Source organism: Pezoporus occidentalis, unplaced genomic scaffold, assembly GCF_034315485.1.
Source record: "Pezoporus occidentalis ecotype Australia unplaced genomic scaffold, CSIRO_AGI_Poc_V1 ctg130, whole genome shotgun sequence".
Classification (NCBI taxonomy): Eukaryota; Metazoa; Chordata; class Aves; order Psittaciformes; family Psittacidae; genus Pezoporus; species Pezoporus occidentalis.
In genome coordinates this window covers 2,154,939-2,180,007 of record NW_026913104.1, presented here as the reverse complement: position 1 = coordinate 2,180,007, position 25,069 = coordinate 2,154,939, and the positions used below count along the sequence as shown (strand labels likewise).

Here is a 25,069-nt window from a genome sequence, read left to right as displayed (position 1 = left end):
TGGCATGTCACCGTGACATCACATGGTCACGCACGGTACCACCAAAGCTGTGACATCATAAAGGCCACATCACCCTGTCTGATGCGCGGTGTGACATCACGGTGACAGACAGGCCACCCTTGTGACATCACACAGCCCCTGTGACGTCACTCAGGTCCCCAAGGCCCCACAGAGTCACCCCACAGCAGGCGCCTGGCCGTGTTTAATCACAAAACCCCTACAAAAGGCACGTCCCCCCTCTTTGCCCCCGCCAATTCCCTCCCCCCCTTTAATCCTCTTATGCAAAATCCCCAATTTTAACCAATCTAAGGATATATATATAAAAAATGAGGCCTCCCCCCCTCCCCCCAAGAGGGTATTTTGGGGTGTTCTAGGTATGGGAGGCCTCAGCCCCCTAAAACCCCAGGAGCCTCCCGCACCCATTAACACCCCCCCCCCCCCCCACGGCCAGTCCAGCTGCTCGAGGTGTCTTAAAAAGAGAAAAAAGACTCCAGAAAGGGAGAAAACACCCCAAAAAATGGGGGTGGGGGTGCTGGCTGGACACCCCATTTTATGGGGTGGGGGGGGTCAGACCAAGGAGCCAGCTCGGCTCTGCGCTGGCACCATGACGGGCACAGCGCCCGCCCGTGTCAAGCTGGAAGTGGGCAGCGATCCCGAGGGAATGGGGGTGGGATCCTGGCGGTGCTGGGGAGCCCCGTTCAGGGCGTGGGGTGAAAGGCCCGGGGGGCGCGCCCCTGCCCGCGCCGGGGGGCCCCGGTAGCTGCCAGTGGCTGTGAGGATGGAGGCGGTGTCCGAAGGGGGGTTCGCTCCATAGGGTCTGTCCCAGCGCCCAGCGATGGAGGACAAGGTGCTGGCTTTGGAGAGGGTGTCCGGGGCTGGCCTCCGCGCCCATGATGGGGTCTTGGGGGCCACCGCGTCTTCCCTGGCAAGAGAGGACAGGGTTTGTGGGAGCAGAGGCAGGAAATGCTGATATTCCCATCCCTGGCACCCCCCACTAAAGCAATGGGGTTGTGGGAGCTCCTGGACCCCAAAACAGGGGAACAAGAGGGAAAGGGGGGGGAAGTGAGGTGGGAAATGCCCCGGTTAACTCTGAAACCTGCTGGGGGCTGTGGAGAAATTGAAACCTCCTCTCAGCCTCCTGTTAACTCTGAAACCTAATGATGACTGGGCAGAGATGGAAACCTTCTGCTCCACACCCCCATTAGGGATAGCTAGAGGCAGAAACCTCCTCCCACATCCTGTTCACTCTGAAACCTAATGATGACTGTGTAGAGATGGAAACCTGCCCCTGCCCGTTAACTCTGGAACCTCACGCTGACATCTGAACCTCCTCCATGGGAGGGCCGCCTCACTTGATCTCATTGGCTGCCTCCTCCTGCCCATCCCGTTTCTTCCTGCGGTATCCCACGACCCGCCGGGCGAAGAAGACGACGGTGGCGAGCGCACCCAGGGAGCCCAGCACAGCGCCGGCGATGACGGCCTTGGTGCTAGCTGGGAGACAGAGTGGCATGGAGGCGGGGGGTTGCTTCCCTCCTCATTCCCATGGGGACTCCATAGGGACAATATCCCCCCCGGCCCTGCGGACACGTACTCACTTGAGTGCACCTCCAGGACGATGCGGCACTCAGCCGAACCCGCTTGGTTTTCGGCCGCGCAGACGTAGAGCCCCGACATGTCCAGGGAGAGGTTGGTCAGCTTGAGGGTGCCCCTGTGCCAGTCTGAGGGTGAAGAAATACGGGTGCTGCCCTTGGCCATGCCCCTGGCCCCCATGCTGTTAACTCTGAAACCTAATGAGGACTGGCCTGAGGTTGAAACCTCCTCCCCATTGTTAACTACCTGCAGGGAATGGGCAGAGGGGAGGGAATATTCCCCTAGCGTAGGGAATGGGCAGGGTTAAGGGGATGCTCTACTCCCTGCTCCCACAGCAAGACCAGGCATTACATGGACAATGCTGAAGCTTCCTGGGATTTTCCAGCCCCCAGTTCCCCCCCCCCTCCCCCAGTTGCCCCTTACCCTGTGCCGGGGGGAAGAAGACCTGCAGGGTGGGTGCCGTGCGCTGCCACTGGTACACGGGCGAGGGCTTCCCCTTCCTGGAGCTGCAGCTCAGCGTCACGTTGGCTCCCACCGTGGGCTCCCCGTGCAGTTGGCAGGACGGGGTGGCCGGCGGCACTGCGGACATGGACGTGAATCCCAAGGGACAGCGTGGCAGGGGACAGAGGGAGTTGGGGATGGACCAGGAGGGCCTTACCGAGCACGGTGAGGTTGATGACGCCGATGTTCTTGCCCATGCTGGAGGCCTCATCCACCACGTTGACCGTGCACATGTACTGGCCCGAGTCGCGCTCCTGGGTGGCGTTGATGAACACCGAGATGTTGTGGCTGAGGACGGGGTACAGGAACCCCACGCGGGGCTTCAGCTCCGTCTCCTCCACCTTCACCACCCCGTCCAGGTAGGTCAGGATCTGCGTGGGGGATAACACACGCTTGGTCTCCTCCAGATGGGGTTGTAGGAGAGGAACCCCCCCCAAATCCCAACTTTTGTGAGTAGCATCAGCCCCCTCCACCCTCACCTGCCCTGAGCATCCACAGCCTGAGAAACGTGGGCATCTCCCCACCATGGGCACCACAAGTACACCCTGTCTTGGGCACCATGAGCCTTCCAAAACATGGGAACTACCTCATCATAGACACTATAGGCTTCCCCCCAGCCATGGTCACCTCCCCTTCATGGACACCACGAGCCCCCCCCCCCCCCCTCCCCTCCTGTCTCACCTGGAAGGGGTCAGCATGTTCCTTATCCAGCAGCCAGGTGACATAGGGCTTCCTCTGGGAATGGCTGGTGTACCAGGCAGGCAGCACTACCTGCTGCCCTTCCACGGAGAACACCGAGCCCATTCCCACGTGCACCTCCAGCACAGCCGAGGAGACACCTGAGAGGGGAAGAACATAGGATGTGACTCATCCCAGCTGCTCTTTTCCCATAGAGACCTCCCCGTTCCAAAGGGAAAACCCAACAATCCCTGGCATTGCCAGGAAGCTGGGCAAGGAGGACATTTTAATTCCTTCCCTGCCACAGGAAGGGCTTTCCTGCTGCTCTGAAGGATGCAGGACAATGCCATTCCCTCCCACCCCCATTTCCCACCCACCTGGGATGGGAAAACCTCTGGTTGAAGATCTCCCTTTCCATGGGAATGCTGCTGCTCCCAAGGGGCTACAGTGGCCAGACATCCCCTTTAGATCAGTATTGAGGTACTCTCAACCTCCCTCATGATGCTGCACCAGATTCTCCATCCCGTGGGATTTATCTGGGGGGACACATCCATGTGCACCCCTCAAGCTCTCCAGCATCCCCTCTTTTGGCTGCCAGTGCTAAACTGGGATTATTCATGGGTGGTTTCCCTTGATCCCCCAAGCCTCTCTCATCCCAAATACCCCATCCCTGCATCCTCTGCATCCCAGCATCCCCAAAACCCACTGGGAAGAAGCAATGGGATACAAGAGGGTACCACGGGCTGGAGAAGGATGCTTGGCTCTCGCAGGAAGATTATTCCCTGGCTTTGCCTGTAAAGCTCAGCTGGAAAATTAATCTGCTCAAGCAGGTTTGTGCTGTGGTTTAGTTGGGTTTATATTCCCAGGGGAATGCCACCGACGACCTGCATCCTGGTGGCTCCATCCCTGCATCCCATTGATCCGTGTCCCTGGTTGGCCCCCCTCCTGCCAGAGCCCCAGGGATGCTCTGGATCAGGATGCAGGGGAGGTAGGGGAAAGGATGATGCTAACCCATGATCCCAAATCCTTGCTGCCACCTGGGATTTGGGGGAAAATCCCTGGTTCTGGAGGATTTAGGGAGCTTCCCTATGGACTATAAGGGCTTAATGGGATTTTTCCAGAGGAAAACAAGGCGCTGGGCGGGGGGGCGGTATTTTTAGCCTCCTCCCTGCATCCGTTCGTCCCCCTCCTGACAAGGCATCGGAGCGGTTTCCGGACAGAGCCTTCCAGCTCCAGGCAGGAAACTCTGCTCCGGCCGATAAAGTCTTCCCAGGAATTGAGAAAAAATGAATTAATTAAATCAAATTTCCCTTCTCCGGAGGAAAAGCGGGAGGAGGAAGATGCTTAAAAATAGAACCAAGAACATAAACCCTTAAATCCTGGTGAGGGAAACGCTGCCGGGTGATGGAGACAGCATCAGGGAGCAGAAATCATGGCTATTAATCTTAATATTCGTTTTATGAAACTATGGGATAGAAGGAAATATGTGATACGGGAAAACAACAGCAATTCCATTGGAATTAGTTACCCTGGGGAAGATACTTGTATTAAATGAGGGTTAGTGGGTAAGAAAATATGGGATTTCTAATAACTCTCTTGTGTTTTAATAATGGACAATTGATAATAGGAATTCTCTAATAATGATAGAGGTATGTTTTGATAAGAATATATATATATATTTATATATATATAAAAGCATATTCCAAGAATAGTGATAATAGTGAGGATGGGAGAGTGCTAATAGTGGTCACGATAATGACAGTGATAATAACAGTGATAACAATGCTAATAATATTGATAATAATGCTAATAATTATCGTATCACTACCAAATATGATCATAATTAGGATAATAATAATAATGTTAATTAATAATGCAAAGGCATCACTTAATGATGCTGCAACTCCTAAACATTCCCAGCAGCTGGGAAAATCCTGGTTTTTAAGCCTTCATCCTTACAAATATATTGGATTAAACGTAGGTAATCAAGAGGAAAATATGTGATAATTAATGATTATCTAGAATAAAAGAGATCATTTGTAATAGATATTGTATAATGACTGGATATAATTATGTTTTCTAGGAATTATAATACTAGTTATAAGGATAATATAATAATATGGATAATTTAATAGTATGGATAATCTAATAATAGAGTAATACTATTACTATTAAGAATAATGGTTCATTAATGATGCAAATGCCATCACTAAATGATGCCACAGCTCCTAAACAGCCACGCATCCCCAAAAGCTGGGAAAATCCATGTTTTCATCCTGTCTCCTCCATCACCACCACCAAAAAAGGAACAGAGGCCAAAGGGTACTTCAGGTCCCTTGGAAAATCCAGGCTACAGAGCAGGAAAAGCAGCTCCAGCACTGGTGGGATGTTCCTGGTTGTATCCCAAGTTCCATGTATCCCAAAGCCCCCAGCATGGGTGCTGGCCGGGTTCCTCGTGCTCTCACCAGGATGTGTTAACTCTGAAACCTAATGATGACTGTTACTAGTGCTCTGAGACCGCATCCTTAAATCCCAGCGATCAGAGATCGCAGCTCCATTATTCCCACTCCTGCACATCGGGAAGAGGAAGATGGCTCCACACTTCACCCCTCAAATCCCCTTTTTCTGCCAGAATTCTACCTAAATTCCTCCTCCAGGACAAACGTCACCCTAAAACAGGCCAGGAGAGCCTGTGCTGGAGCTGTGGGAGTGGATCCCTTTGGCATCAGCTCCAGCTTTGGCCACCTCGACGTTCCAAATCCTCTAATGCTTTAACCAGATAGAAAAATTAAGCCGCTCCCGGCGCTCAGTCATGGAGCAGGGGGGGAAAGGGGGGAATCTCGGGACCTCCTGCCTGCTCTTTGGGCTGAAAAACCAGGATTTGCATCCAGCAGCCCTGAGCTAAGCACCTGTCCCAGCGGTTTCCCTCTGCTCCAGCCCATCTGCTGGGAGTTTGTTTTCCACATGGAAAAAAACCCCACCGTTAAATTTACCTTTCAAAATCCCATTATTTTCCCTATGGAATAAATATCTTGAAATTCACCTCTCAAAACACCTTTAATTTTTTTCCATATGGAAAAAAAAACCTTTTACATTTACCTTTGAATTTCTTTCCCTAAGGAAATATCCACCTTTAAATCCCTGCTCACCTACAGCATCCTCAATATACCTCTATTAAACACCCCAATCCTCATCTAAAATCATGGAATCACCCCCCAAAAGCTCCTTCCTACCCCAAACCCCAGCATTCCCCAAAAATTCCCCCCCACCCCACCCTATAAGCTATTAGGAATTAAAGCCTGGGGGCGCTTGGGGTTTGATGACCCCGTTCGATAGGATTAAGGCGCTGGAGTCATGTGAAACCGGGACCCAAATTAAATCCCAAGAGCCCAAGCTTTGGGATTTAAAATCCACAGCGGGAATCGGGCCGGGAAAATGACTCCCAGAAAAAAAGGTCAGGGAGCAGCTCGGCACCCAGCTTCTCCTGTTCCATTCTTTTGGGGGGGGGATTTATTCATCTTCCCTTAACTCCGACTATTTATAACTGGGAGATAGGAGATGCCGGGCTGCAGAGCAACGTCCGTTGGGAAAATCCATGGTGGCTTTTCTCACGACCCCGGGGGCGGAATGTTGGGGGGGCCGGGGGGGGGGCAGGAATGGCCGTATCCTCCGGCGAGGCCAAATTTGGGGAAAATAAATAATTAACTAAAATAATACCAACACTAATACGTGACTTTGCCATAGATAGACATGGGCTTTAACCTCTGCCGGGGGTGGGATGGGAAGAGATGGGATGGGATTGGGGAATGGATCGGGGACAGAGATAGGGACGGGATTCAGGACAGGACTGAGGATAGGGACAAGGATGTGGAACAGATTGGTGATGGGGAGAGATGGGATTGTGATGAGACTGGGGATGGGGATGGGGACGGGGACAAGGATGGGATGTGTAGGGGACTGGGGATGGGGACAGAGACGGGATGGGGTTGGGACTGGGGAACAGATTGTGGATAAGATTGAGGAGAGACAGGGATGGGTGGGTATGGGACTGGGGACAGAGATGGGATGGAGACAGGTCTGGGGATGGGAACAGAGATCCACCACAACCCGGTGCAAATCAACACCATCAGGATGCAGCAAAGGAGCGTCCTGGTGGGATTTAAGGACCAAGCGACCCCTGTGCCTCTTCCTTCCATTAACTTCTATCGTGGAAAACAACCTTCAAGGAGGGAAAATGGCTCCAGGAGCAAGGACCCCCACCCTGTGTCCCGCCAGGAGGAAACGCCACTGCCATTGTTTTTGGGGCCGTTTCCTTTCCCCAAAGGCCTCTCCTTCACTGGGAATGCCAAGGGATGTTTCCCTTTGGAGTTCCAAAAAACCTCTGAAAAGGCTGGGAATTAAGGGGGAGAAATATGGGAAAACCCGGTGGATGGAAAGCGGTCCAAAACCAAGTCACCCCAAAACCAAGTGGGGCAGATTTGAGCGCCAATAAACAAGGGAAGCAGCGGGATTTTATCATAGGAGAAAGGAAAACCACGGATTTTTTTCCCCTGCCCGATGCTGTGCAGAGGGTGAATTATCGCCTCCGGCACATCGGGGTGCCCCTACGGTGGGCTTTGGTTTGGGGGTGCTGGAAGGCACTGCTCGGCAGCTTCAAGGAACAAAGCGCCTTTTCCCAGGGGACCCAGATTTCCCCTCTCAGGGCACCCCTAGGCGGGGACGGGCTGGATGGGACCCCAAGTACCCACCTGCCTGCTGGGGTGGGGACACGGAGAGGGGCCCGTGGGTGCTGAGACCCCCCCCCCCGGTATCTCCGCGTCCTGCCGGTGCCCCCCGGGACCTGTCCGGTGGCTCCCCTGTATCCGCGCATCCCGCCCGGTGCCGCTGCATCTCTCCCGTGTCCCGCCCGGTGCGCTCCGGTCCCCCCCCCCCCCCCGTGTCCCGCCCGGTGCCCCCCCCGCGGGTCTCACCGAGCAGCGCCGCCAGCGCCAGCGCGGACCGCGGGAGCGCGCCCATGGCCGGAGCCGCCGCAGCAGCAGGTGCCGGGGCCGCGCCTGGGGCGGGGGGGGGAGGAACCGGGATGGGGGGGGGAACCTCTGAGGGGGCGGGGCATAACAAAGGGGCGGGGCCTCTTCTAGCCCCACCCTCAGGCAGTGCCCCCCCCCCCCCAATCTGCGATGATTAATTCATTATTTGGCTTATTATTAGTGATGGATTAAGTCTATCATGTGTCACACACAGCGGCGGCGGGGCACAGGGACCCCTAAAGCATCCCCAGCCACATCCCATCCCATTCCCAATGGAGCATCCCAATGCAGACAGGAGCCTTTGGCTAAACATGTTAATCCTTAAAAACAAATGAAGAAATACCCCCAAACCGAGGTTTTTTGACTCTCTGGATCGAGCTCCCACATTTTAGGGAGCTTCAGGATGAATCCGGCTCAGCTGAGGTTATCCCGGTCCTTGATCCAAGCAGGGTCAGACCTCGAAGATGAGCGGGATTAGATACTGGAGGGAGGGGGGAGGAATTAATCCCTCCTCGCCCTCATCTCCCCCTGTAAATCCAGTCTGGCTGCCGGGATCACAGGATCCAGCCTCAGGGAGTGACAGTGAGGGATCAACCGGACAGATCCCACCAGCATCCCACCCGTGCGCAGGGGCAATCTCACCTCCTGGTCCATCCAATCCATCCCTCGGCTCCACGCACAGGTTCTTTGGGAAAACTCACCCTGTTTTGGGGGGATTTGTCCTATTGAGCACTGGGAGCAGGAAGGGTGACTTGTCCTCCTCTTCCTCCCTCCACCATCCTGGGCCTCAACAGCATCCAACCTTCAGCGGTCCAAGACTCTGGCATCTCCATAGGAAAGGAAACGAGCCTCATAAAAGAAATCAATTGAACATCTCCCGCAACAGCAACTTCTGGAATGAAGCCACAGTGGAAAAATCCCAGAAGAACCTCCCTATCCCTCCAGAATTCCCTCGCTTTAAGGAGGAGAAAGAGATTTTCTGAAGCCCATCCATATTTGCTTGATTTTATTAGGATTGCCACATTCATCATGTCACAACGTCACTGATTGATGAGCTTTAGAACAGGAAGCGCCAGCGCCAGCCGGCGGTGATGGGGCTTTGATAGGAACATGTGTCCTTCCCTCCTTATCCCTCCCTATCCCAATCCCCGATTCTCACAGCTTTGATTGTATCCATAAAACATGGTTTGACAGAACAACAAGGTGGTTTTCCCAGCTGCCAGGTTTCTTCTCCCCCGAGAAGTTGAGAACTCAAAAACCCAACCCCAAAATCAAACCCAGTGCTCCAAAAGGAAAATAAAAAAGGCCAGGAATTCTTTTAATGGTATAAAATAAGAGTGGATATGGCAACGCTACGAGGAAAAGTGGGATACATCACGGAAACCAAAGTCTTTTTGCAGGCAACACTGTTTGGAGAGAGGAGAACACTTGATGGTGACAAAAGTGAAGTTCTAAATTATATACAACAGGATCTAAGGGTGGATTTGAGGAACAGTCTCCACAGAGGTGAGTCAAGGTTCAACTTGCCCTTGTCTATTGCTTCGTTATCCAGATCCATAATAACACTTAATAAGGAGACGGATGCGTAAAAATGGGACACGTGGAATAAAGAACCCCCCCAAAACTCAGTTTTCCATATGAAAACGCCACGTTTACGTGCTTGTCCCATGTGGAATGTACCTACAGTCGTTTCACAGGCCGAGGGCTTCTCCTCCGGGAGGAAAAGCATCCGGAGAGCCGGGATACGCTTGCTTGCTGGGAGGGAGCTGATGGGAAGCACCCTCCCTCCCGCAAGCCTCTGGTCATCCCAAAACTCGTTTCCAGGCGGAAAAGTCCCGATTTGCCCGGGAGCTGGAAGCGTCTGGTAGTGGGATGGAAAACAGGGGCAGAAAGCCCGAATCCTTATGAAGGATGAGAGTCAGTTGTTAAATTTTAAGGGATATCCGATGGCTTTTTCCAGGCACTCTACCAACGAGCCGGCGGAAAGAAAATCCCTCTCCACTTCCACAAATTTGATGTAGATGGATTTGGGGGAGACGCCGGGCTCAACGAGGCAGTTCTGAGATAAAAAGGCGTTGATCCCGACCCAATCTTTGCTGAAGGTTTTGGTATTTGCCTGGAAGTGTAAAAACAGGCACTGCTGGAGAGTCCGGACCTCGGCGATGCCGAGATAACAGTAGATAATCCGGGCGGATTCCATGTCCACCCGGAGCGAGGCTTGTGGAGAAGGAACCTCCAGCTCACCTTGAGTCTCAGTGCCGGGATCAGGTGCCCTGTGCTCGGTGGGAGAGGAGGGAGGTTTCTCATGGCACTCTTCATATCCAATAGCGTACAATCCAGGGCTTTTGGGAATTCCTCCCGGTAATAAATACTGGACGACGTTCCCTCCGGTGGGTTTGGAGTGAGCGATGGGGATCCAGTCGATCTCCATGTGGAGCTCCAGGCACCTGGCTTCGCTGATGGTGATCTCCAGGAACTTGTAATAGACGTTTTTCCAGTTCATTTTCTGCACTCTGGTCATGATCACTCGACCCTCCGGTTTTTCCGAGTTGAAGTATTCCCGGAGCCGCTTCCCAAGGGGTACCTGGGAGCTGATCTCCGCATAGTGGTAGCGGATGTCCTCCTTCCAGCGGGTGTTGTACCCGATGCCAAAAATGGCCAGTTTGTTGGAAAGGTGGAGCCTGGAGAAGTCCGTCCAGCTCTGAAACAGCTCCCACTTCAACTGGACCGACTCCAAGATTTGCATAATGTTCTGCATGACGTCGCGCTTCCTGGGAATTACAAAACATGGAGAGAAGGAGAAAGGCATCAGTAAACCAGAGCAGCAAAACCATCCTGGCCAATGCACCAACCTTTGGGAATGTTAATCACTTTTTTCACGGCCACGATGGATTGGGATTGGGACAACCTGGTCTAAGTTGGCTTGGAAGAGACAATTCAACTTTGGAATGAAGACTTCAGAATCCTTCCTAAAATCCCAGCCTGGTTTGGGTTGGAAGGGACCTTAAAACTCATCCAGCTCCAACCCCCTGCCGTGGGCAGGGACACCTTCCACTAGAGCAGGGTGCTCTAAGTCCCATCCAACCAGGCCTTGAACACCGCCAGGGATGGAACAGCCACAGCTTCTCTGGTTCTGCAGGTTTGGGGTCAGTTGACAGCAACAGCAGCATCACACGTGTGTGTGTGATCAGTAAAAGAAGAGCCAAGATAAATTCCAGCACCCAGAGCACTCAGTGATGTGTTTCCTACAGCAAATACCTTGGTGATGCTCTCCCATCCTCTCTGCTAGGAAAAGAACCTGGTGCACATCAGCAGCTGTAGATTTCTGCCTTTGCAAGCACAAGTTCACCTTCTGAGGAGAAGACAGACAAGGGGACAAGGCAGAGAAGGGAACAGGTAGCACATGGTGTGTGTTTTGCTGCCATTCTACACTCATCTGACTCAAGACAGACAGCTGAACTGAATTGAAAGCAAGCAGTCCCATCCAAAGCCAGCGACAGGAGAAAGCAGCGTGGGTAGATTTTCAGTCAACAGCGGAGGAACGGAGCTAAAAACCCAAAAGAAAAGCTCCCACCTTTATTAATGACACCAGAAATACCCTGGCTAAGTTTAGCTCAGCACAAAATAGAGCTGCTGGGGGAATAAAAACGATTAGTCACTCATCCAAGTACTGAGAAGAGGAAGGATTTCACTAGAGGTGATCTCCAGCAGCACGGTGCAGGAGGAAAGGGCTTTCCACAGAGGGAATCATCACTTGGAGTACAGAGGAACAGGGAAAAGACATTTGAAAACACTCGGCTTTTTGGGTTTGGAGTCTCCTCTTCCCACTCACATCAGGACTCCACTTGGTGGCTGCCCTGCTGAGCAGGAGGATCTACCTCCACGCTGTGGCCAAGCAGAGGTATTGGAAGCATTAACAGTCAAATCCTTGCCATTATTCATTTTTCAGTAGGAAACTGCCCTGGAGCTGGATTTCCACCATCAACCATCGACCTCCCTTGCTGGCCACTGGCCATCTGCATGGCTTTCTCCTCAGAAGCATTTGGAATTCAAATGCGGAAAGGAAGACACCAGAGACAAGACATGGTGTAAATTTGTTCTAAAGGCTGTTTCCAAACAAAAGCAGACATCAAAGCAGCTGGAACAGCTGGTTTCAGTGAAGGATCCAGCTCCCCATGCTTCTAGTTCATCTTCACAAAGCCCACAGTGAATAAAAAACCTCTTCAAATCAATCTGAAATAGCAGAACAGAGCTGGAAGCAGCATTTCACTTTGCAGCTTATTTGGAGGCAGCAGCATGCCAAGAAGAGGCAACAACAGAGCTGCTGTGGGGAATGAACACCCAGCTGATGGAGCACGGGACCTGGACACAGCTTTCCTATTGCTATTTGCTTCCTACACTGCTGAAAATCAGGGAACCCAGGAAATATGGGAAGTTTTATAAGTCTGGAGGCCAGTTATTTACTACCTGAAGCTAAGAGAAGTAGTGCTGTCCTTGGAGATCGACTGCGTTAGGTTTGTAGGTGCAGGATCAGGTCCTGGTGCTCGCCAAGCTGGGGGGGGAGCAGCTGAACCCCAGGGGGAAAGGGAGCTCCCTCTGCTTCTGCAGGTCTGGGGTCAGTTGACAGCAACAGCAGCATCACACGTGTGTGTTTGATCGGGAAAAGAAGAACCAGGATAAATTCCAGCATCCACAGTGCTCAGTGATGTGTTTCCCACAGCAAATACCTTGGTGATGCTCTCCCATCCTCTCTGCTAGGAAAAGAACCTGGTGCACATGAGCAGCTGTGGATTCCTGCAGGCTGCTTAGCTCCAAAAGCTTCTAAACCCCTTCCAAACGCCCAGGGGAAGGGAAAGAAGGAAGCAAAGTCAAGATCTACAACTGCCTGACAGGTGGATGGAGCCAGGAGGGGGCTGGGCTCTTCTCCCAAGGAACAAGGGATGGGACAAGAGGAAACGGCCTCAAGCTGCACCAGGGCAGACTGAGATGGAGCTGAGGAACAATTCCTTCCCCAAAGGGTGCTCAGGCATTGGAAGAGGCTGCCCAGGGCAGGGCTGGAGCCACCATCCCTGCAAGTGTTCACATACAGTGTAGACAAGGTCTTCAGTGCCATGGGTTAGTGGTGGCCTTGGCAGTTCTGCGGCAACAGTTGGACTTGATGAGCTTAAAAGTCTTTTCCAGTCTGGTTAACTGTACGAATCCCTGATTCTGGTAAAACACATGCTTGAGGTTCAGCACCACCATGTCAGAAAGGCTCAGCAGGGAACCTGAACTCACCTCCATTCCCTCCACTGAAAACCTGCCCTTGACCAAGAGTGCAGATGAAATTCTACTTCCTTTGAAATCAGTTTCATGTATTTTAAACCACCAACCAAAGAGGTGAAGAACTCTGAGATCTGTTTATCTCTTGTGGCTTTTAAGAGCTGATGCTCAAGATAACAAATAAATATCCTGCTTATCTTCCTATCAGCCCCGGTGCCCCTGACTGCCTTCAATCTACTGAATCAGGGTTGAAAAGTTCCTTGGCCTCACAGAAGGGGGAAAACAAGTTTTGAGTAAATCTGTGTTGGAAGATGCTCTCTGCTTCCAGTGAGCACAAGTGATGGGCTTATCACCTGCCAGCTGCACGAGATGCCCAGGAGTTCAGACATTCCTGTGCATTTTAGAGGGAACTTGGAGTGGGAAATGACCAGAGAACTCTGAAAGGCCTCATCTACCAAACCTGATCCAGCCAGCACCTCCACATCAGTCCCTGAAGGAGAAGGTTCACACACCTGAGCTTCCACCTCCAAAAATTCAGGATTATTGCCTCTGCAGCTCCCTAAAGCACACCTTGAAAGGCAAAATTATCCCTGAGTAATCCCAAGGAATGGTTCAAAGAGGCAATAATAACGTTTAGATTGGAAAAAGTTACTTTTCTCCAGGTCTCCGAGTTGCTCAACTGAATTTGCTCCATGTTGAGCTAAAGAAGTCACCTTTGAGTACTGTGAAAACCCATCTGACGTGAGGAGGTTGGAGGCCACTGCAGTGAAAGCTTCTTTTCTGTTATTATTTTAACTTTTTTAGGTTTTAGAGGATTTTTGTCATTTAATTACAACAAAAAGCCTCTGTTCTCTTACCACTCAGGGACATGGTGTTAACGCACCCAGTGCTGATGACTTCCCACCCTACAGAAGCTCATCTTCCAGCACAGGAAACACCACACTGATTTCAGATGACACTACAAACTACTCATGGGGACCTCAGAGCCCACCCAGGAGGGTCTGCAAGGCAATCTGTGATGGTTGCAGATATATCTACCACCACCTCGGGGGTTTTACAACCCTGAAGGTCAGAAGAAAGTACAGTCTGAGTAAATACAGCCCAATTCCTTTCATTTTTGAGAGGCTCTGCGTTATTGTTGGCGAGGCGAGGGAGATTCGCATGCTCCAAGCATTCCAAATGCTCCAGATTAAACTGATCCAACAAGGTTAAAAGTCAGCTCTGGAAAGTTATAAAAATAAATTAAAAGTATATATATAAACCCCAAGTTTTGGCATGCCTTCCCACTGAGGGGAAGCAGGAACTCTTCTCGCAAGCATTACTCACACCAAGCCATCAGCACACAACTGCAGGGGTGCTGTGTCCCTGTTCTCTCTCTTCCTTTATTTTGTGCTATGTCCAAAGGGGCAAACTTAAGGAAAATGGGAAAAAGAACAAACCCCAAACACCAAGATTACAAATTGATCTGAGAATGAAGCCTTGTGTCATGCAATAAGCCTGCCTACACACATCTCTAATGAACCTGACATGGATTTAATGCCCGTTTGAAGCCCTCTGCATTCATGTAGTAAGTCTTGATTCAGCCTCTGAGTGACCAAGCCAAGAAGAAAGAAGAGCTGTGAAGCTTTTCAGATGTTCTGAGGTAACTGGCATCATGCAGCAAGCAGCTTTGACTGTATGAACAGTCTTGCACAATGGATTTATAATTATAATCAGAAGGTTCCATTCTCCTCCCCTCCTGCACAACATCCCCACGGAAACACATTCCAGGGTAAAACATTCAGAAGTTACTTACTGTGCGTCTTCAGAAGATTCCTGCTTTATCTTTAATGTTCTTTTGGTGGTAGGGATTTCATCTGAAAGGTAAAATTCCAACAGATAATTACATTTTAGATCATATTCCTAAAGCTTTTCTAAAAAAAGGAGGTTGAAATGAAATAGTAAGTACTAAATAAATCCAGAGTTGCTTCCCGAGCCCGGCAGTCCACTAGAGCTCTGCATGAGACAACTCCAGCCCCTAAATCCTCCAAATCAATGGGATCTTTTATTTCCTTTGGAATGGATGTGGTCAATTAAGATCTGAATCTACCTCCACAAGTGCAAAACCTCTCAAGGACAAGATTACAATTCCTACTATTAAATCAACAGAATTGCAAACTCCATTGTTAAAAAGGAGGGGGAAAAAAGAAGAAGGCTGTTCTGCTTCCCAAATGCATCTGTATTCCATTTAGATGTTGTGTGCTATGTGCTTTTCTCACAACTGCTCTGAACATTCCTTCAAAGCTTCCCAATCCATCACTACCCTGACCATGGATGGGTCCGGATATGCGACTGCATCTCCTCTCCCTCTTTCATCCTACAAATCACCAGGAGAAGAAGCCAAGCAATTCATGGCACCATCAGTTTTTATCCAACTCATCTTCTAACTGCTGCTTCGCTTGGATCCCCACTGAATTTACTGAGTTAAAGTTTCTGCCATGAAAATAACTCCTGTTAAAACAGTCCCATAAGATCAGTGGGTCAAGGGATAGAAACAGACTTAAAGAAAGCCACTTCTTCAAACTGCTCGGATCAGTATGGTTTGTATCAACAACGTGGCACCTCACTCTGTTTAACCATGTTCAGTAAACAACAAGCAACGAGCAAATGCCCAGATTCATCAATATATTGATTCTTATGCAGAAACAGCAAGAATTCAGGCAAGGAAAGCATGTGGAGGGGTTCAAATCCTGCAGTTTGAGTTTGCCTGCTCCCTTTTTAATGTAAAAAAAAAAAAAATGGCCTTACATGTGGATATAGGCAATTTACATGTTTAAAACATCACATACACCTTAGTTAGGGTATATAAGAAGAAGGAGCAACATGTTTTTATAAGCAGTTGAAGTCCTGTTCTGAATGTAAGTGAAGAGTGTTTGAAGGTAACAGTTTCAGCTGGGTATCAATGAAAGGGAAAATATCTCCCTATATCCCACGAGCGGGAGCAAAACCAAGCAGGGGAAGGAGAGAGGGAATGTGTTGCCTCCTCCTGCACCATTTCTGGCCACACAGCCCTCCTTTCCCTCTGCTAGACTCTTTAAACTCAAATCCCAGTCATAAAATACTTCAGGAACCACGGTTTGCTTTTAACTGGGCAATTTCTTTCCCTTTTCTCCCCAAGGACATCGTGTGTTTTGCATCTTCAGTGTGTGATGCCCAAAACATGGAAGCTGGTATTGAGACAGGTAAGTGAGAGATCAGCATGAGCACAGAGCACAAGTAAAACCTAGAGGACGGAGATGCACCAGGATGGGATTTCTTACCCAATTCCTGTTCACCAGTCTGGTAACAATGAAGATCCTGACTGTGGTTTCCCCAATCCTCCTGTGAAAACTCCTCCATCGTGCTGCTGTCTGACTCCAGCTCCTGGTACAAGCCGCTGCTGTTGATGAGGACAGGCTGGCAGGGCTGGGAATCCCATCCTCCTTGCCCAAAGACCTGCTCCAGCTGTTCAAACGTGTAGCTGCTTTTCCTCTTCCCGACGCCGTGCTCCTTCACGCGGCTGTAGCACCTACGCAGGGTCTAAGACGGAAGAAGGCAGGTTAATCACACAGCAGTGGGCTGGGAAAGCACACTTACAGACAGCTAAACAGCTGCTATAGGCAGAGATTTGGGTTGGTTTGGGGGATTTCTATTACTGCTGCTGATCAGCATTTGCCCTAAATGCAATGCTCCCAAATTAATCTACACCCATCGCATGTATTCGACATTCCCACCGCAGCGATTTAGCATTAATATCTATGACACAGGACAAAGTTGCATAGCAGCTACAGGCTCATCAGATTTAACTCAAGTGATTTAACTTCTTCCCCGCTTCAAAAACAAAGAAAAGAATTCCCAGATCTGCCGTGAAACGTAGGGAAAACACTACAAATACCAAGAGACCCCCAGTCAGAGACACCAACCAGCCAGGAAAACACACACCTACTATGAGGAGGAGAAAGCAGAGCTGGTGTCGTGCCCCCAGCGTGGAGAAGGTGCAGCAGGGAGAAGAGAGGAAGGGCAAGAGAAAGAAGAGTCCCCCAAAGCAAAGATGGTCCAACCTTCCTCACTCTGGTAAGAAGACACAAGGTACGAAATGTATATGCCTAAGCTATTCAGCTAGGAAAATGTTTATTACTTACATATTCTGCATTCCTTACTAACTCACTCTGCCTCTTGTGAAGCTGCTGAAATTTAAAAGAGGTCAAATCAATAATGCTTCACATGGCCAGACTTTGATAGCAAGCATTAAGCATGAAACAATGCTAACGTGGCTCTAAGAAGACTTTAAAACCAGCACTGAGGCCAAAACCTCCCACATGGACTGATGCAAAATCATCTACTTTTGGTGTTCCCTTCAGCATTACAATGGCTGGACTGGTGTTTGAGTGCCAGCAAGGCAAAGCTGTAGAACTCTACCACATTTACCCCTTAATCCAGAGCAACACACAACTATCTGGGGACTAAAAGAAGATAAAATCATCTTAATGGGCATTGATTGCGGTTTTGATTCTGCCACCGCTGTACGTTTGAAAGGTCATGATGTGTGCCAGGTCTGCTGGATCGTGATGGTCTTTGGATTGGTGGAGTGCTAGAAAACCTATTTTTTAACACAGAATTTGGGGCTTGGAGCAACCCGCTCAGTGGAAGGTGTCCCTGCCTGTGGCAGGCAGTTGGAACTGGATGAGCTTTAAGGTCCCTTCCCACCCAAACCAGTCTATGATTCCATGACAGCAGATTGCTCAGGTTCTAGCTTGAACGGCAAACCACCTCTGGAGTTGAAGAGAGACATTAACTTGGGAAGAGCTACTCCTGTCTGCTTGTGTTGTGGAAGAACACTGTAATGGACTATCAAGCACATGTCACTGCAAAAACCACTTGGGTTTTCCCCCCACAAAGGAACCTTTACATCTCCAGAAAGCTCAAACCTACCTAATGCTCCTCATACACTGGTTTAACAGCATCAGCAGCAAAGAAAGACATTCCTAACCAACTTCCTGGTGATATTCAGAGACCTGGGAGCAGAAGCAAAACTGCTGAAGCAGCAAGTCAGTTTTACCCTGCTGATGAACATCTAAGTGATGTTCACCTAAAATCACATGGGTCAGCCCGTTTCATCGATGCACCACAGGGGTGAGGTGGACCAGATCCCCCTGCAGCTACCTCCACTTCCCAGTATTTTCTTCAGAGACCCTGATAAGACCTAAATAACTGCCTGCACCTCAGGAAACCACCCTTGGGACACTTTCTAGCATTCAATGAGTCAGACACCTTTCTCCCAACAGCTTATTCTGATCACCAAGATCTAAGATCCAGGTTTCAGTTACGCACCTCCTCTATTCCTCCTGGTGTCCGGCCCACCTCCTGCTCTGTGGTTCCTGAAGTGCACAATCATATATTGGTACAGATAGACAAGAAACCAGTAAATTTAGGAGAAGTAATGGAAAACAGACCTGATAACTGCCCAGTGACTGTTCAGACTGGAAGAGACCGAGGCTTTTGCTTACTGCTCTGCCACACTGCCTGCAATACGAAGACAGATTAGCCCCACTTAATTTCTATTATGAAACCCAAAGGAGAGGACAGTCAAAAAGCTCAGTGTGGGTTTTCTCACTTAGGAGCCCTCGTCTCCTCTCCAAGTGAAGCCACGGGAGAACTGATCACTCTGCAGGAACTGCAGCAGGACCAACCAGAAACAGTGGTCAGAAAAGCCTGAGGAAAGGACCTTGAGGAAGGCTGTGAGCCTCATATAGTAAATGCAAGACAAAAATATAACTCATTTAAAAGGAATAGAAAGCAAAGCTGATCTAAAGTGGGCAGTTGGCTGGTTGCTATGGAATGTACCAGTGGCTCAGCATTTGACCTCTTCAAATTGAAAGGCAGCTGCTTCCCAATGTAAGAAGAATATGGAGCTGCTGAAGCAAGTCCAGAGGAGGCCATGAGGATGATCAGGGGCTGCAGCACCTCCTGTATGGAGACAGGCTGAGAACACTGGGGCTGCTCAGCCTGGAGAAGCTGCATGGAGACCTCATAGCAGCTGCCAGTGTCTGAAGGGGGCTACAAGGATGATGGAGATGGACTCTTCATCAAGGAAGGCACTGATAGGACAAGGGCTGATGGGTTCAAACTGAAACAGGGGAGAATTAGGTTGGATCTTAGGCAGAAGTTCTTCCCTGTGAGGGTGCTGAGGCACTGGCACAGGGTGCCCAGAGAAGCTGTGGCTGCCCCATCCCTGGCAGTGTTCAAGGCCAGGTTGGACACAGAGGCTTGGAGCAACTTGCTCTAGTGGAAGGTGTCCCTGCCCATGGCAGGGGTTTGGAGCTGGATGAGCTTTCAGGTCTTTTCTAACCCAAACCAGCCTGGGATTCTATGATTCTATGCTCTGCTCCACGTTATTGGACCCAATGATGAAATTCAGGGTGAAATCCAACCTGCCTCATCACAGAGAGGGTCAAACCAGATGACAGCAACATCAAGTTTAAGAAGAGATTATTTACATCACAAAGCTGCTAAAACTACAGCCCCATTACAAAGAAACCCATCATTGGAAGCAGCAACACACCAAGGGCTGACATTCCTTCCCCTTTCATGTGGGTTCCTGGCATTCCCTTCTCCCCTTTGCACTTCAAGAGTGCTTAACCAGCATCCTCAAGGGATTTCTTTTTTCCTCTAAAACAGGAATTACACACTCAGCAGGCAACCCCAACCCAGCAGAACCCCCAAGTTCCCATGCAGGGTGAGGAGGAGGAATCCAGCTCCAAGGGAGTGGGTCTGTGGTGGGCAGCGAGACCCAAAACCCCCAAACAACTGCAGCACATTATTCCTTTATACTAAAGGAATAATTCCATCACTCCTTTAAACTAAACCAAGACTTTTCTGCCCGAAAATTCCTCCTGATTCACACAGCTCTGCACAGTCAGTGGCAACAGTAAAAGCTCACCCGCACTGCCCCTGAGCATCCACCACAGCCACGCATGACAAGGGAAGAAGTGATGATGTCCCAGTGTAAAAGATCAAGGAATACACACTGGATACGTTGGCTTTGGGATTTCAGGATGGCAACATCACAGCATGAGGCCACAACTTGTTTTCCTGTAGATAAGAGCAGCGCAAGAGTTCACCTCCTGCTGCCCAGCTGTGAAGGGCATGGAACCAGCACATGAGTCTGGAAAGGGTTTGGCCAAATATTCCATTCCCTGCCTTGAAACACCAGGAAAATTAAAACTTAAAGGCTTCCTATGCACTGCTGCAGAGAGGGAATGAGTTTCTGGATGCATCAACCAGGCTTTGCCATGAAGACACTTAGGAAAGAGGAGGAGGGCTGGATGAGAAGCATGTGTGCTCTAGTAAATGACTTGGGATATATTACTAAACAAGCAAGAATTAAGGATACAACTTGATGCACCCGGATAAGGAAGCCACAGAGCACAGGACAGCTTTTCTGGGAAGCCACCAGGCAAGAAGTGAGATGTTCCAATCCTCAGCTCCCAGCTGCTGAACTCACCAATCACTGTCCTTGGAGCCACAGCACCAGATTCAAGGCTCCTTTCTGAGGGAAGAAACCAGGAAAAGCTGCTGGAATGGTTATGTGTGAATCCCTAAATTTAAAACAGACACTTCCAGAGTGGCTCAAACCCAAGCAGGGTCTTATTCCCAGCTTGCAGGCCAGCACTGCAGCAAAGCACATGCAGATGTTGAGGAAAATCTGGGACCTTCCTTTGCATCCTGTTCGAATTAGGAGGGAATGCAGCTATGCCATGCAAGTGGAAAACTTTCTCCTTCGGAGCTGACTTTTCCCCTTCCAGGTCATTTTAAACTCGCTCCTCAAGACTTGGCAGATTCTAGGGAAGGCAGGAGCCCTGAAGACAAAATAAGTGGAATCCGATATGGTTTTAAGCATGATTTACTTCTCTAATACATCAGCAAATCCTCACACTACAGGCCATTGAGGGAAATATGGGATATGATGCATAACACATGGAATGATGCAGACATGTGCTCCTTCCTCACCACCTTCCCAGCTCCGTTTTCAGCTCAGAGAGCCGACAGTGAAGGACTATGAAGTGCCAACAGCATATTCAAGTCACCCTCCTCTGTCTCCAAGATGATCCAGGCATTGAGCCCTCCACATCTAGAAGTGATTTTCATTCTTGGTTGAGCATCAAGAGTCAAACAGCTGATTCTGCCTGGAATCCGACAAAACCTGGGATTTTAGGGATGGCAGCAGCTACCACAGCTATCTCAATAATCCCTATAACAAGGTCAACTCTTGGTTCTTGTGAGAACCCCCAGCTCTCCATGAGTGCTTATTTCAAACCTACTGCAAACCCCAAGCCTTTGGAAAAGCCTTTTCTTTTTTGTGCCTCCGAATGATTGCACTGATGGACATCCTCATGCTGGGGATCTGGGACATGTAACAGCACAATGGGCACAGGGTGATGGACACAACTGACATCCAGCAGCTGTTCTTCACCCAGCAAAGTCAACCTGTGAATGACTACAGGCACAGGACAGTGCATGGGTGGCAAGAGGACAACTCCCTTCCAGCAGGACACTATAGCACTGAAGATCCATGCCAACATATAGTGTGTTGATATAGAAACACCTACCCGGTCTGTCAAGAGCTACTCTTGGAGGTGATAAAGACAAGCCCTGTGCTCTGTTATTGCCTCCAGGCTGGTTGATTGGTGCCTGATGTGTGGTTTCTTCCAAGTGTAACCTTTTTATGGGCAAAGATGTGGTCAAGCATCACTCCTTAAGGGAAAGGGGGAGAATCCTCCTCTGTGAGAAGCTCACAAACCACTGGGAGCATAGGATCTTCCAGCAGTCAATGAAACTCTTGCTCTGGACCCAAAGCAGCTACAACTTGCAACCAGCTCCATCCAAAAGCATCATCCAAAGCCAAACAGCCAATTCTGGGCTCATTTAATGTGAGACTTCTCCCAGCCTGCTCAGCATCACCTGAAGCATCAATAGCTGCAGAGCCTGTGGCCAGAATTGGGGTAGGGGTCCTCTACAGTTGCTGCATAAGCTCCTACCACAACCCAAACCCATCAGGGTCCTGTTGCCAAAACCAAACCACCTCAAGTAACGTTTCCATCAGGCATCAGCCTCTGGCAAAGCCCAAAGCTCTGCAGAAGAACCAGTTTAAGCAACGAGCACCTTGAAAGCTGCTGAGAAAACAAGGGACTCAAAGAGGCTTCAGGCTGCAGCCCAAAAACTCTTTGGATGTGCTCAAGGGAAATAAATCCCTGAGCAGCAAATACTTGGAATCAACAGGATGACAAGAGGAAAACACACTGAGAGACCAGAACTTGTAAAGCTGGAGGGAGCTGGGAATGTTGAATCCACCCTTCCAAGCTTCATTCCAGCCCAATCTACTCAATGAGACCCCACAGCGATTCCCACAAGGGTTCTGCCAAACAGCTCCTCTTTGTAGGAATGGGATGCTCCCAAGCCGGACACCAAACCCAGCCTTTCCCTCTTCCCCGGGGAATGATGCAACTGGAATGACCCCTCTTTAAAACCTGCCTCCACAGGACACACATCCCTGGGGCTGCTGGAGGACAGGTTTCATTATTAAAGAGGTTTCAGAGCCCATAGCACATCCTGGTGTGGGCCAGTGGAAGATGCTGTATTCTGTAAGGGACTTCCAAAGCTAAGGAAGGAGCCACAAAAACAAGAGGGCAATCAGAGTCCAAACCAGCCCTCATTACTGGGGTAAGTGGGAGTCCCCTTTACCCATTGGAGGCAGCTGCCACCCTCTCATGAACCTGAGACACTCAGGACAACCATGGTGGTGCCCCAAAATCCCAGGGGAAAGGATGCTGCTAGGGGCTGTCCAGGGGGATGGAAACGGCTGGGACACCATCCTCTTCCCAACTCTGGATGAAAGGATGCTGCCACAGACAATCCATGTGGGAAGAAACCCAAAGGATGCAGCACCCAGGTCCAAAAGATGCTGCTGAGTGCAAGGGCTGAACCCTCAGGACATGGCTCCAGGCCAGGAGATGCCAACTGGGTACTACAGAGAGCCAGTGAGCTGATTCCAGGGGACACAGTGCCCCCATCCCTGGGCCAGAGGCTGGACTAAACCCATGGGATGCCAACAGCCAGGCTCACAGGATGCTCTGGAAAACTGCCTGAGTGAGGAGACCCTGATGGGGTGATCCCAAGGGATGGGGCGATCCCCACCCAGGGATGCTCAGGAAAGCTGCCAGCACAGAGAGCACAAAAGGCTGATCCCAGGAGACACCATGTCCCCATTCCTGGTCCAGAGGGTGGCCCGAAGCCCCAGCCAGGACCACAGGATGCTTCAGCGTCGATTCCGAAGGGACTGAGCCTTGGGGCCACAGCTTCCCAAAGGAAGCCCAAACCGGCTCACACGGGGACCACGAGGGGCCACCCCAGAGCTAAAAGCCGCCGCGGGACATGGGGACATCACCTCCCTTCCCTCCCTCCGTGCTCCCTTCCCCGGCCGCGGTACCTTGATGCGCTCCCGGCACTGGGACGGGGTGCGCTCGTATCCTAGCTCGGCCAGGGCGCGGGAGACGCGCTCGTACATGGCGGGCCCGGGGGCCTTGCTGCCGAACACGGTCCCGGCGCCCTCCAGCTGCTGGTACCGCGCCTCCACCAGCCGCTCGTTACCCCAGACGGCGATCAGCGCGTTGGTCTCCGCCGGCGTCCAGGACATCCCTCGGCAAGCGGCGGCGGCGGCAGCGGCAGCGCCCGGCGAGAAGGAGACGGAGGGCGAGGCCCCGCCGCGGCCGGCCCCGCCAGCCGGCGGCCCGGTGCCGAGCGGGGAGGCGCCGCTGGGAGTGGAGGGGTCGGAGAGACTGGGGTTGCCGTCGCTCAGCGCGCTGGGAGAGCCCGGCGACAGCACCTCCATCTTGGGCACCTTCAGCGGCGGCTCGGCCGGGAGCTGTGAGGAGCCGCAGGGCGCCGCCATCTTGGAGGTGCCGCACCGAGCGGGCGGAACTGACGCGCGGCTTCCGCCGGCGGCAGGGCGGTGGGAGGTGTGGAGGCGTGGCCTCGGGTGAAGGAGGCGTGGCCATCCAGGGGGGTTGATTATGCCAAACTTTGGGGCTAAACCAACCCAAATCTGGGCTAAGCATCCTTTTCCTTGCACCTGGGCACCCCTCAAATTGGTGTTGAGCATCCTTGATTGAGGTTGAGCACCCCAAGGTCCGGGCTGGAACTGCGGGGGGGGCCTTGATCAGTGACTTCGGGGGGCAGATAACGGGGGGCCCTCACTGCACCACAAACTATTCGTTAAACCGAGACTAACGAGCTTCCCCATCCGAGTGGGGTGGTACAGGAGGAGCCCTATGGGTTAATTAATCGCTTTAATTAGGGCTGTGTTGGTTAAACAAATGGAGAGGGGGGGCAGAAAGGGCCGGATTGGGGGTGTTGGGCGGGCTGCAGCACATCTGGCAGGAGAGAGGCCGGGAGCAATCAGGGGCCGTAATTATTCCCCTCTAATTAGGGGGATTAGGGGCTTCGAGGCGGCAGGGGGAGGGTCTGGGGACACATTAACTCCCCCCTTACCGGGGATGGCAGCGTCTTTGTCACCGACTGCCTGTCCCCAAAGAGATATCCCCACTGCTAGCTCTGCAGTGTGTTCCCCCAAAAGGATGTCCCCAATGCCACCATGTCCCTAAAAGGATGTCCCCAAAGGGGTGCACCAGGGGTGCACCCACTGCCACCCTTGCAGCATGTCCCCAAAGGGTCCAGAGCTGATCTGTCCTCACAGGGGTGTCCCTCCTGCCATCACATGCCCAAAGGGGTGTCCCCAATGCCCGCCCTAGTGTCCCCAAAGGGATGTACCCACTGCCACCCCTGTGGCATGTCCCCAAAGGGCCCAATGCTAGTCTGTCCCCAAAGGGGTGTTCTTGCTGCCATCACATCCCCAAAGGGATGTCCCTATTGCCAGCCCTGTGGTGTGTCCTCAGGGAGATGCACCCACTGCTGGTGTGTCCCCTAAGGGGTGTCCG

General features: G+C 51.2%; 2 protein-coding genes across 11 annotated transcripts; both read right to left on the bottom strand.

Annotated features, from left to right (window-relative positions):
- Window positions 1-495: 495 nt before the first annotated feature.
- ESAM (endothelial cell adhesion molecule) lies at window positions 496-7,833 on the bottom strand. 2 transcript variants are annotated; one of them, XM_062608774.1, is made up of 7 exons: window positions 7,740-7,833; window positions 2,773-2,930; window positions 2,249-2,462; window positions 2,014-2,169; window positions 1,596-1,718; window positions 1,353-1,491; window positions 496-922 (listed from the first exon to the last, which is right to left on the bottom strand). In XM_062608774.1, the coding sequence occupies exons 1-7, from the start codon at window positions 7,783-7,785 to the stop codon at window positions 568-570; spliced, it is 1,191 nt and encodes a 396-aa protein (XP_062464758.1). In that variant the 5' UTR covers window positions 7,786-7,833; the 3' UTR covers window positions 496-567. The 2 variants fall into 2 exon arrangements, with proteins under 2 accessions (XP_062464758.1, XP_062464759.1); XM_062608775.1 differs by lacking the exon at window positions 1,353-1,491 and having other exon boundaries at window positions 1,592-1,718.
- A 954-nt stretch (window positions 7,834-8,787) lies between these two features.
- On the bottom strand, window positions 8,788-24,079 carry MSANTD2 (Myb/SANT DNA binding domain containing 2). Of its 9 annotated transcripts, XR_009962833.1 has the most exons (6): window positions 23,563-24,077; window positions 17,219-17,263; window positions 16,358-16,616; window positions 15,480-15,548; window positions 14,854-14,916; window positions 10,490-10,567 (listed from the first exon to the last, which is right to left on the bottom strand). XR_009962833.1 is itself a non-coding variant. In XM_062608743.1 (5 exons), the coding sequence occupies exons 1-5, from the start codon at window positions 24,022-24,024 to the stop codon at window positions 9,715-9,717; spliced, it is 1,680 nt and encodes a 559-aa protein (XP_062464727.1). In that variant the 5' UTR covers window positions 24,025-24,072; the 3' UTR covers window positions 8,788-9,714. The 9 variants fall into 9 exon arrangements, 6 of the variants coding, with proteins under 6 accessions (XP_062464727.1, XP_062464728.1, XP_062464730.1 ...); XM_062608743.1 differs by lacking the exon at window positions 15,480-15,548 and having other exon boundaries at window positions 8,788-10,567; window positions 14,854-14,914; window positions 23,563-24,072; XM_062608744.1 differs by lacking the exon at window positions 15,480-15,548 and having other exon boundaries at window positions 8,788-10,567; window positions 14,854-14,914; window positions 17,219-17,260; window positions 23,563-24,072.
- Window positions 24,080-25,069: the final 990 nt, after the last annotated feature.

Bases quoted from the DNA above. Each gene is read 5' to 3' on its own strand.
- ESAM (XM_062608774.1), bottom strand. From the start codon at position 7,785: ATGGGCGCGCTCCCGCGGTCCGCGCTGGCGCTGGCGGCGCTGCTCG. The intron at 2,931-7,739 runs GTGAGACCCGCG...TTCCCCTCTCAG, and splicing joins GGCGCTGGCGGCGCTGCTCG to GTGTCTCCTCGGCTGTGCTG. The intron at 2,463-2,772 runs GTGAGACAGGAG...TCCCCCACGCAG, and splicing joins AACATGCTGACCCCTTCCAG to ATCCTGACCTACCTGGACGG.
- MSANTD2 (XM_062608743.1), bottom strand. From the start codon at position 24,024: ATGGCGGCGCCCTGCGGCTCCTCACAGCTCCCGGCCGAGCCGCCGCTG. The intron at 17,264-23,562 runs GTACCGCGGCCG...TTTAAATTTCAG, and splicing joins AGTGCCGGGAGCGCATCAAG to CAGCTTCACAAGAGGCAGAG. The intron at 14,915-16,357 runs GTAAGAAATCCC...TTTACCTTTCAG, and splicing joins GACTGGTGAACAGGAATTGG to ATGAAATCCCTACCACCAAA.